Raw genomic sequence first — 12629 nt, forward strand, 5'->3', positions numbered from 1 at the left:
TATTACTTAAAATACAAAATTAATTCTATTATGTTTTAATATTTTGTATTATACGAAACAGTAAATGTAAACAAGTACCTGCTGATTTGAAAAATCTTGGTTTTATTTGCGCTTTGTTTAACAGTGGCTACGTTATTCTTTCAAGCACAAAATTGATTGGACAACTTCCTTGACATTCCATTCTGTTTGAAGATGGCAGACGAAGCTCTTTCAAGAGCTGGTTTACACTTTGATGAAATTAACAAAATTAGAGTCCTTGAACCCGAAGTAGCACAGCAAACACAAGAATTAAAAGAAGAATGTAGAGAATTCGTTGAAAGTATGACATATACTAACTGAGAAATATTGTAATACTGATTAAACCATTTCATTTTTTTTGTATTGAATAATTATTTTTGGTTAGATCATATGTTTTCGTGTTATGCATGCTTTTTAAATGGAAATTGTGAGGTCACAATACATTCTTAATATGAGGCAGGCATTACCTGTAAATGGGGACGAAGTCTGTATGAATTATTTTTTTGTAACTTAAATATTTGTTAAAAAACAAGAAACGGAAATACCGTAACGTTTTCGATGTTGGTTCTGTTGTTAGGGATTTTAGTTGTGACGCTATTTAAGTTATGACGTCATATGCAATGTAAACAAAGAAACGCTATCATCAGGTAACGTTTTTTCATATCAAGGAATTATTAAAAATGAAATTGGTATTGCGTTCCTTCCTATTTTGTACTAGACTGATAAATATATATTTTACTCAAAGTTTCATACAAACGAGACCGGAAAAAGGAAATACATTGTAGATTTCTGCGCAGATGCGGGAATTCAAAACATGACATCAAAAAAATTGAACGATTTTGAGTTCATTCATTGTCCTTAGTACAATGAAAATTTATTTTTAAAATTTTTTTTTTATTGATTTTTCTACTGTTTTTGGGGACTTTGTCCCCATAATATGGTCTCAATAAATACCAACAAGAAGAAATTGATAAGCAACAAGAAGAAAAAAATTGTGACAAGAAACTATTTACTGTTATTGTATCAAACATGTCAAAACAATAGATTTATAGAAAATTTATCATTTGATTATACATGTATTAACTATCCTTCATTGTTTCTTCTTGTCACTTATAAGCATTAACATGACATTTAATATTAACATGATAAATAGCATGAAAACTCACATGGCAAGGAAATATTTATATATCTTTTAAACTCATTAGAGTGCATGACGACTCACCTTTCAGCCAGCTGCCTAGAGATGTGAAAATATTATTTAGCACTTGTCATTTTTTTTTCTCTTTCTTTGCAGAAATTGGAGATTTTCAGAAGATTGTAGGAACTTTTATAGAAGTTGTTGATAATGTTTCCAAAGAAGTAGAAAAAGAAAAGATGAAGGTGGGTTTTAAACACAACTCAGAATACATTGTAAATATAACTAATTTTTACTACCCATAAAAGAAGATGGTGGATTTCCTAAACTGTTTTGCTACATTTTTCTTTTCATTTGTAAAAAAACCCACTTTTCCATCATATATTTGATGTAAAATAAGTAGATGTTTGATAAATGTTTGCATATGAGACAACTAGCAGAGACAAAATGAGGAAATGCTAAAATGAATATAGGTGAATGTGTGTTCTTCAACAATGAGAAAAACCCATACCGCATAGTAAGTTAAAAAGACCAATACATTGAAAAACTTTAAAGCAGTTCAAATGAGAAAATAACCTGACTTTTGGTTAAACAACAAACATAACAGACATCTACCAATGTCAAATATCAAATACATTATAACAGCCTACTAACTTATGCTTGGTACAGGCCCACACAAATTATGCAGCAGGGCTAAATATATTGAACAGCATATATATAATAGAAAGAAAGATGAACTGCTAAAATGTGTTATACATTGAATTAATTTTTTTATATTATTTCAAACAAATATATCAGTATGGGATTTTTTTTATAGCTGTTAATCATATTCATAATCATGTGTAGATCAGGTTTAGAATATCAATAATGTGGTCATTTTCATAAATTTCCTGTATAAAAAACTTTGAACTTTTTGAAAAACTAAGGATTTTCTTATCCCAAGCATAGATTACCTTAGCCGTATTTGGCACAACTTTTTGGAATTTTGGATCCTCAATGCTCTTCAACTTTGTACTAGTTTGGGTTTATAAATATTTTTGATTTGAGCGTCACTGATGAGTCTTATGTAGACGAAACGCGCGTCTGGCATACTAAATTATAATCCTGGTACCTTTGATAACTGTTTACACCACTGGGTCGATGCCACTGCTGGTGGACGTTTCGTCCCCGAGGGTATCACCAGCCCAGTAGTCAACATTTCGGTGTTGACATGAATATCAATAATGTGGTCATTTTCATAAATTTCCTGTATAAAAAACTTTGAACTTTTTGAAAAACTAAGGAGTTTCTTATCCCAGGCATAGATTACCTTAGCCGTATTTGGCACAACTTTTTGGAATTTTGGATCCTCAATGCTCTTCAACTTTGTACTAGTTTGGGTTTATAAATATTTTTGATTTGAGCGTCACTGATGAGTCTTATGTAGACGAAACGCGCGTCTGGCATACTAAATTATAATCCTGGTACCTTTGATAACTGTTTAGACAGAGGCCATTCAAAATGATGCCATTTTAATTTTAAGAAATTTTATGATACTGAATTATTTTTCATTGAGTACCAATTTTAGTTGATTTCTTGAGGAGAAGCAAACCACAAATTTATATATTCAATGCAGTATAATTCATCTATAAAACACTAAAATTAATATTGCTACCCATGAAAATAAATAAATACGTGTACTGGAGACTGATGTTTGGGCTTACTAAAAAAAAAAATTCTCATAAAGACTTAATTTAATGCATAAACTGATGAATACAAGATGTCAATATACAGTCCATAGAATAATTAAACTTTGACATGAAGTTTTGCCACAGCACATCAATGGACTTATACCTTTTTTTTAAAATTCTTATGTAATTTATTATTTGTATATTTCAGGCAATAGGATCTAGAAATTTATTAAAATCTATAGCAAAACAAAGAGAAGCACAACAACAACAGCTGCATGCTTTAATCACAGAAAAGAAAATGCAATTAGAGAGGTAAATATTTGCAAATTTGCAGACACAAAATATTGTCCTTTTATTATTATTATTTGATCATGTCAAAAAACAAAACATAAAAAAGTGAAGGATATTTGCCTCTCTATTTTAATTAGTAAAACTATCAGCTACATAATGTGTGTTAGTTCATGATGTGAAATTCTTACACCAACATAAAAAAGCAAAGGAACTTTTGTTATTCATCCTAAGTTACATGAAAGCATGACCTTTTGCTTGGCCTTGCACCTCACTATACTTAAGATACGCTCTTGCTTTGGTTTTACTGGACTTCTTTGCTATACACAAATAATACTTCATTTTGAGTTAATGTCAGTAAATGCCGACATTATTTAACATGCAAAGATATATATCTAAAAACACCTGCATGCTCAATTTCCTTGTTTTGTTTGTCAGTTAGGTATATTTGTATAAAGTTGGATATATTTCACAGAGGTTTGAAAATTGCAATATTAATAGATTATAGTTGAGATGACCAATGATAATCTGTTTATAGCTACATGTATTTTAAGACGACGCTGTCAATTTCATTAGCAACGCCACGTGCCTCCTTAGTTTCTAGCGATAATTTGCCATCTCAAGCGATTAGCATGATATTGATATGAAAAATTATCACAAAAAAGATCAAATTAAGAAATAATTGCATTTATTCAGTTTTCTGTCAGCCTATAAACATATCTTTCTTATTGTGATGAAAAAATCTATGGCGATTATTTGGCCCTGTTCCATCAGTCATGGTTCATTGACTTTACATGGTTTGCATAACTTACATATTAAGGTATTGATACATGTAGTTAGATTTCAACATTTGCATTTTACTATCAAAATAACAAAAAGGTGACACACATCTGTATTTTAAAACAGTTTAATAAGGATATCCTACGGTATATTGTCTACCATCATAACTTATATATTCTCTGTTCATTAATTAAGTACTTGTAGATGGATAAAAGTGAAAAAGCACCTTAAATAAAAAAATTCCATGATGTCACCATACAAACTTCAACTAATTCATTTTTTTTACATAAATAAGGCCGTTAGTTTTCTCATTTGAATTGTTTTACATTGTCTTATCGGGGCCTTTAATAGCTGACTATGCGGTATGGGCTTTGCTCATTGTTGAAGGCTGTACGGTGACCTATAGTTGTTAGTCTGTGTCATTTTGGTCTTTTGTGGATAGTTGTCTCATTGGCAATCATACCACATCTTCTTTTTTATAAATAAAGGTGTCTACAATATTTCAATCTATAAATTCCCCAAGTTTAAAAAAAACACTGGTGCAGTGTTCTGTAGTTCACCATTGTGACTGTCTAAATAAAAAAGAAGATGTGGTATGCTTCCCAAATGAGACAACTCTTCACGAGAGATCAAATGACACAAAAATTATGAACTATATGTCACTAAGGCCTTGAAGGCTTCAACAATGAGCAAAGCCCATACTGCATAGGCAGCTATTAAGAGCCCTAAAATGACAAATGTAAAACTAATTCAAACAAAAAAGCTAAAGGCCTAGTTTATGTACAAAATAGTGAAAGAAGATCAAATGTGTAATAAACAACACCTACTGAATAAGAGGCTTCTGACTTGGTACAGACACATGCATACAGAATGTGGTTGGGTTTAACATGTTTGCAGGTGCCTATACCTCCCCAAACTGTGACAGTGATGTAACAATTCTATGTCTCTTTGTCTACACATAAAACCATGACAGTTGTATGAAATTATGAAGTAACTTTTGAATAGGTTTATTTGGTCTAAAAGATAGTAATTTTATAATAAATTTATGCAATTTGTTTTATAAAATTTGTATTAGATTTTATTTATTGATTATTATCTCCCTTTGACACATGTTAATTTGTTTCATTTTATTTCTTTGTAGATTACGAATACAACACGATGCCTTAAAAAAGACTGAAGATGACCAGAAAGAATTCATTGAACAATTTTTATTGCAAAAATAGTCATTTTGTTATTGTATATTGTTGTGATATTTATATTATTAGATTTTGAAATTAAATGTATTTTCATTTACTGTAATCAGTTCAATTCAAGATTAGAAAAATTCCTACGATGAAACCTTATTTAACATGTTCAACCTCAATTTATTTCAAGGATTGATCTAATTATGTCATTAGACATATCTTAATTAATATTGAAAAAAAAGAATGATAGGGTGTATTATGCAAGAAAAGGTGCATTGATTGCTGTTATTCATCTGAAATTCCCAGGGTCAGAGGACTTTGATATGGAACTATAGCTTTTCAGATCAATGCAGATTTACAATGTATGACATACAAAAATAAACTTTTTCTCCTGCAATTTTAATTTTTCTAAAAAGGTTATTGCCTGCAATGACAGATGGGATTTTAAGTATATAATATTTTGGATGCCAGTTGATATTCTTCCTATATCCATGTAAATTCAGAGAAATGTTTGTGATGTTTTTATTATTTCAAAAATTGCAAAGGAAGACCTCACCATAATAAAAAAATCATCTTTATGTTTGACTCATAATTTGTATGCTAATTGCATTGTTTCCTGGGAAGGTTAAATTTAATCTCCATTTTTGTAATCCATAAAAAATTTCAATAAGAAAGATGCACATAGAAAGTTTATTTTCAAATGGAAAGGAAGAATTTAAGATTTAAAAAAAAGTACTGAAGGAGAGAATAGTTCTTGTTAATAGAATGTTTAAACCCAAATCAGTTATTTGGAAACCAATGGTTCTTCAGTTGATAATATATACAAATACTGATTTTGATCTTTTTTAAGTTTCTATGACCTTGACCTGCAAGAAGTATACCTTCAAAATCAAATTTTATGAGTTTGTATGATTCTAATGAGATAAATCGCCCAGAGACCAATGGATGAGAATTTAAACAACTGTAGGTCACTATAGTACATTCAACAATGAGCAAAATATGACTGACCTTTAACATCAAACCAGGTAATGACTTCAAAAATCCAAATAAAATAGGTCTGTATGACATACAGTACCAGTTACACATCTTGCAATTATTGTTATAAAGGGACATAACTCATGAAAGGTAAAAGTTAACGTTACCAAATTTCATATTCGATCTGAGTTATGTAGTTCATGTAATAAGTGATGTGTATAAGTTTCATACTGTTGAGGTTGAGGCAAACTTAAGTTGGAGAACAAATTAAAAAATTCAGAAATTTTATCATTTGTATATAGGGCATAACTCCAGAATAGTAAAAGTGTGGTAAAAGTAACTTTTTTTCACTAAGCACTGTGAATTAGATTCATGCATATTTACTGTAAATATAACTAGTGGCTCTCAAGAGCCTGTGTCGCTCACCTTGGTCTATGTGCATATTAACAATGGACACATATAAATTCATGACAAAATTGTGTTTGGTGATGGTGATGTGTTTTTAGATCTTTATTTACTGAACATTCTTGTTGCTACAATTATCTTTATCTATAATGAACTTGGCCAAATAATTACAATGGAAAATATTTTCTAAAAATTTACAAAAATTTACAAAAATTTATGAAAATTGCTAACCAGGTGCTCCGCAGGGCGCAGCTTTATACGACCCCAGTGGTCGAACCCTGAACAGTTGGGGCAAATTTGGTCACAATATTCAAGCTTGATACTGTCTGAATTTTGATTGTGATCAAATTTTTGACATAATATAGGTTTTTGCCACAAAATTAATGTGGTTCAAGATCTAACACATCTATTGCACAATATTGTGTAATTGAATATTTCTTATTGAAACTTTTCAAAATTTGAAATTTGAAAAATGTTAAAAAAAAAAAATAATCCCTTAAAAAAATGGTAAACTGAGATCCCCCCCCCCCAATTTATTGAAACCCCCCCTTGGAGCAATAACCCTTAAACTGAATCCCATGCTTTCCTTTGTAATATTGAACCTTGTAGTACGATTTCAGAGAGATCCATACACTTAAACACAAGTTATTGTCATGATTGTTTGGAAACTAGAAACATGCTTCTTTTTGGCCCTTAATTCCTACATATTTTGGGCAATTAACCCAAAACTTAATCCCAGCCTCCCCTTTGTTATATGGTACATTGTGGTACAATTTCAGAGAGATCCATGCAATTACACACAAGGTATTGTCTGGAAACTAGAAAAATGCTTGTTTTGGCCCCTTTTTGGCCCTTAATTCCTAAACTTTGGCCCCATAACCCCTTAAATGAATCCAAATCTTCTACTTGTGATTTTAAACATTGCAGTATACTTTCAGAGCAATTGAAATACTGGTTAACAAGTTATTATCCTGAAACTAGAAAAATGCTTGTTTTGGCCCCTAATTCCTAAACGGTTCGGACCATCATCCCCAAAATAAATCCCAACCTTCCTTTTGTGGTATTGAACCTTCTGAAAAAAATTTCATTAAGATCTATTCACTTAAACTAAAGATATTATCCGGAAACCAAAGTGTCTTCGGACGACGACGCAGACGACGACATCATACCATTATACGAACCCAAAATTTTTTTGGGGTCGTATAAAAATTGACTATAAAGGGCAATAACTCCTTAGTGGGTCAACTGACCAATTTGTTCATGTGACTCATTTGTAGATATTACTTTGCTGAACATTATTGCTGTTTACAGTTTATCTCTTTCTATAATAATATTCAAGATTATTACCAAAATCTGCAAAATTTCCTTCCTTCAAATTACTAATTTCGGGGCAGCAACCAAACAACGGGTTGTCCGATTTGTCTGAAAATTTCATGACAGATAGATCTTGACCTTATAATCAGTTTTACCCCATGTCAGATTTGCTCTAAATGCTTTGGTTTCAGAGATATAAGCCAAAATCTACATTTCACCCCTATGTTCTATTTTTAGACATGGCAGCCATCTTGGTTGGTTGACAACTGTCCACAAGAGACCAAAATGACAGGAATTGACAACTATAGGTGGCGAAGCATAAGGTCACCACAAGATTTTGCCATCCAGTTCTACCTTTGTTTCTGCTTCTCCCCATACCGCATAGTAAGCTATAAAAGGCCCTGGAATGACTGTTATATCCATTTAGGTTGTTTTTTGTAAGTCCACTGACAGAGATGAAAAGTGGAGAGATACTACCTTGGAAAAACTAACACCACCACATATGCATTTGGCTATCTAAAGTCATAAACAGTCTTCTTTAATATCTTAATGTTTTGTTGTTATCTAAAGAATTTGCCGTGGATTTTTGTTGACCTATGTTAGGTTTCTCTTGGATTTATTCACAACCTTTGCAGACTTATATTTTATAGAGCGTTAAAATTGCATAGCCACTGGTTTATTTTTTTAAGACTATTGTTTGTTGCCCTCTAGATATTTTGGTTACTTGTGTTGTTGGGATGCTGTCTCTTTGATATACACTTCAAATTTCCTTTATTCATACAAAGAATAAACAATTTATTTAAGCTATTTAGCACTTTATTTCAAAACAAAATATCAATAACAATACATCTCTATTCAAAAATGCTTAAATATCAACTAAAGAATACAATAAAATACTTCACTAAAATATGAAATGTACACCTGCCTGTTGTACCCGTCTTCTGTACAGGTTAACCCTTTCCTCCATAATGACGCCTTTGACGCCACCCCCTTTACTCCATAATGACGCCTTTTGACGCCTGTGTAGTGCCTCAGTTAAAACATTCTCCTAAGAAAAATCTGTATTAGACCTAATAAAAATTTGTATCTAATTTAAAAAGGATATTCATGAGAATATACGACAGAAATTTCATTAATGAAATATTTGTTTTCCCAATGCATTAAGACTTTAAACCTGACGAATTTTTTTACATTGAAAAAATCCTATGCAAATCAAGTATGTTAAAAAAAAATCTATGGAGGAAAGGGTTAATTGTTATGCAAATGACTATCCTAGAAACAATCCCAAATTGTTCTATAAAATATTTAATGAAATTTGAGAGAGAAAAAGTGATAAAATAGGACACTATTTTAAGACATAAAACAACAGCAAAGTTTGTGAAAACGGACAACAGTTTATTATCCATGTCCAATTTAACTATAAATTCCCCCCAAATAAACTATTTAACTTTTCTTTTGGAAAGGTGTCCCACCAAATTTTATTAAAACCTTTTTATTTCTAATATTTTGTTTTCCATAAGACAAAATGTCCTTTGATATTACAGTTATTGGGAAAAAATCATCACAATGTTCTCAACATATAATTACTAATAGAGTAAAATAAACATAGTCTTTCCTGTCATTTTGTAGAAATACCAGTTACTACAAAAATATACCCTAAGTATCACATAATATCCCTTATATACAATGTATCTTCAAAATATGGCTGACCATGGCCTTGGTTCTGAACGACAACTAGAAATAATTTGTGTTACATTTTTTTTTCAATGTCAAAAATAACCTTCCTTGTTCATTTTGTGCAAAAACTGCAATTTTTATGGTTTGATTCTTTGAATATTTTTTTTTGTAGAAATACCAGTTACTACAAAAATATACCCTAAGTATCACATAATATTCCTTATATACAATGTATCTCCAAAATATGGCTGACCATACCCTTAGTTCTAAATGAGAACTAGAAATAATTTGTGTTACATTTTTTTTTTCAATGTCAAAAATAACCTTTAATAGTTCATTTTGTGCAAAAACTTCAATTTTTATAGTTTGATTCTTTGAATATTTTTAATAAAAAGCGTTTTTATCATTAAATGCATTTTGTTGAACATGTTATCATAAGTGAACTCAAAAATGTAAAATTTTACAGATTATCAATTTGAGGTATAAGTTGAGTACAGTCAAAATACTAGTTTAAACATATTTATTTATAGTGGATTGGGAAACAAGTTTTGCAACTTATATTAATCCCTTTCCACTTTGCGGATGCGAGTGCTGCCTTATAGCAGCATTAGCCTGCTCTTTATTGAAAATCTACAAGGGTGTCTTTTACGTGCAAGAGATATGGCTCTCTCTTAACATGTGTCAGCCATTTATCACCCCCTTCTGATGGACTATCATCGTTTTCTCAAGACCATACTCATAAATGGTCTCAAGAGAGAGCCGAAAATTCAGTCCCTGAAATTTTCATCTTGGAACGGGAATCAAACCAGGAACCTTTGTGTTAGTAGTTTGATGCACTAACCACTACACTTCAAAATACTGACAAAGATACCAGAGAGAAGGCATAATGTCTATTGCTTTTATAGGCAGAGATTAGAAAGTATTGATATACATTGTACTTAACTATCAATACACAAAATTTTTGTTTACAGAATGCAATCCTTTAAAATAATATTGTCATGCGTTTTTCCAAAAGAACATTTTTTTCATTTGCTTTTTTTGAAATATTGTAAATAATGACTTTTTCGTGTTTGCATAACCAATATCATAATTGAGGCCATGGTCAGTCATACAGGCTGCACAAAATCAATTCTAAAACATTCATAACAATTAATAAATAACAGATATTCTCTTATAAATTTGTTAGTATTTGAGACAGACAAGTTAAAAAGCTGTGGCTATCAAAAGCAAAATACTTTGTGAGTATAATATATGCAAAGCTATTCTGGCAATGAACTTAAATCAGATTACATAAGTAGAAAATTAATGATTTTGTATAGATTCAAAACAAAAGCTGCAAATCAAATATTGTTTGGAAGCAATTTATGTTCACTGAGAAAAATATATCAATAAATTAATATTGAAAATTGAAGAATAGAAAGATCCAATAACAATGGTACAAAATTATACATCTTAAATGCCCAAAAAATCCTGTTTACACTGAATATATATGTTTGTTTACAGAGCTGATATGGAATTCTATTTTTCGATGCTATCATGAATAACAATATGCACTGCAAATACATGCGTTACACACAATTTAATTACATATGCATAATTACTTGATATTTAGTCAGGGAGAGGACATGTTTTTCTATATATATTGTTTATACATTGTAATAAAAAAATGTACATATAAATAAAAACGTATGTATAAATTAAAGAAAAAACCTTTCTTGAAAATAATGACAAAATTTCAGTTTTTTTTGTGAGAGCATTGATCACCTCAATGATCAAGAAATATATAATTAAATAGAAAAGCGACACATAGCTCTTCCATCACAGTCTAATAAGATTTTCTCTATTACAAAGAAATAACAAAAAATAACAATTCTAAATTCTTTGCCACAATCAAAACATTTTACAAATTTATACTTATATAAAAAATGTTTTAACAACAAGTATTTCTTATTCAGTTTAAAGACTATTATCGACTTCTCATGATTTTCATATACATGTAATGCTAACATAAAAGATATTAAGATTATCTTTCAACTTTAAAATAAAAAAAAATTGAAATGGATTTGCAAGGATCATTTTGGAAATTGTGAAAATGAACATCTCAAATATTTGTAAATGACATACCTGCCAACTTTTCAAAATGCCCATGGGGGTTTTACGTTAAAGGTGGTTCTTATAGTCCTACAAAACCTTCAAGGGGGCCTTCAAATATATTCGAATGTGGTTTTTTGGTTTCTGTGTGCTTTAACAAGCTCATATATAGCCATTGTTAAATTAATTGTTTTCTTTAAAATAGTGGACAAAATTGCTCTTAAAAAATTTCTTCTTGGGAGCCTCCATGGGGGAAATCCCCCGCAAATAGTGATGGTTGGCAGGTATGAAATGCTACTAAGAATCTGAAAACATATGTTTATGGTATCATAAAAAGTTGTCCAGATATTCTTTCCACTTTAAAAACTGAAATGGATTTGAAAGGATCGTTTTGAACATCTATGATTTTTGTAAAATGCTATCAAGAATCTAGAAACATATTGTTTATGCTATCATAAAAAGTTTCCTAGATTTTCTTTCCACTTTTTAAAACTGAAATGGATTTGCAATGATCATTTTGGAAATGAAAAATGAAAATATCCCCTGCTTGTGAATGCTACTGAGACTATGAAAACATATTTTTTATGTTATCATAAAAAGTTTCCAAGATTTTTATTTCAACTTTATGAATTGAAATGGATTTGCAATGATCATTTTGGAAATGAAAAATGAAAATATCCCCTGCTTGTGAATGCTACTGAGACTATGAAAACATATTTTTTATGTTATCATAAAAAGTTTCCAAGATTTTTATTTCAACTTTATGAATTGAAATGGATTTGCAAGGATCATTTTGGAAAATGTTAATGAACATCGTCACTGCTCTTGAATTCTAATGAAAACCTAGAGACAGTCTTATTATGAAATATTAAGCAAAAAATATAAAACTAAATGGGGAAAAAAATCTGAACTACAAAATAAATTCTTCAAAATGGGTATGAACACATATATGGTAATATGAATTTAAAAGCAATAAAATGTGACCTGGAATTAGACCTTTTGTAATGCTAATATTCACTATGATTATAAAAACTTTAAAACATTTTCTATGTAAAAAATTGACATCCCACATTACAAAATTACTTAATTCTG

At 30.2% G+C, this 12629-nt stretch overlaps 1 protein-coding gene across 1 annotated transcript; it reads left to right on the forward strand.

Annotated features, from left to right (window-relative positions):
• The first annotated feature begins 142 nt into the window (after positions 1-142).
• Positions 143-5184, forward strand: LOC139527577 (intraflagellar transport protein 20 homolog B-like). Its single transcript, XM_071323091.1, has 4 exons — positions 143-319; positions 1313-1398; positions 3032-3135; positions 5033-5184. Exons 1-4 carry the CDS (start codon positions 193-195, stop codon positions 5112-5114), a joined length of 399 nt encoding a protein of 132 aa, XP_071179192.1. The 5' UTR covers positions 143-192; the 3' UTR covers positions 5115-5184.
• Positions 5185-12629: the final 7445 nt, after the last annotated feature.

Source organism: Mytilus edulis, chromosome 6 (assembly GCF_963676685.1).
Source record: "Mytilus edulis chromosome 6, xbMytEdul2.2, whole genome shotgun sequence".
NCBI lineage: Eukaryota > Metazoa > Mollusca > Bivalvia > Mytilida > Mytilidae > Mytilus > Mytilus edulis.

Coding starts and splice junctions, on each gene's coding strand:
- LOC139527577 (XM_071323091.1), top strand. CDS start 193: ATGGCAGACGAAGCTCTTTCAAGAGCTGGTTTACACTTTGATGAAATT. Junction 320..1,312: donor ATGTAGAGAATTCGTTGAAA/GTATGACATATA, acceptor CTTTCTTTGCAG/AAATTGGAGATTTTCAGAAG. Junction 1,399..3,031: donor TAGAAAAAGAAAAGATGAAG/GTGGGTTTTAAA, acceptor TGTATATTTCAG/GCAATAGGATCTAGAAATTT.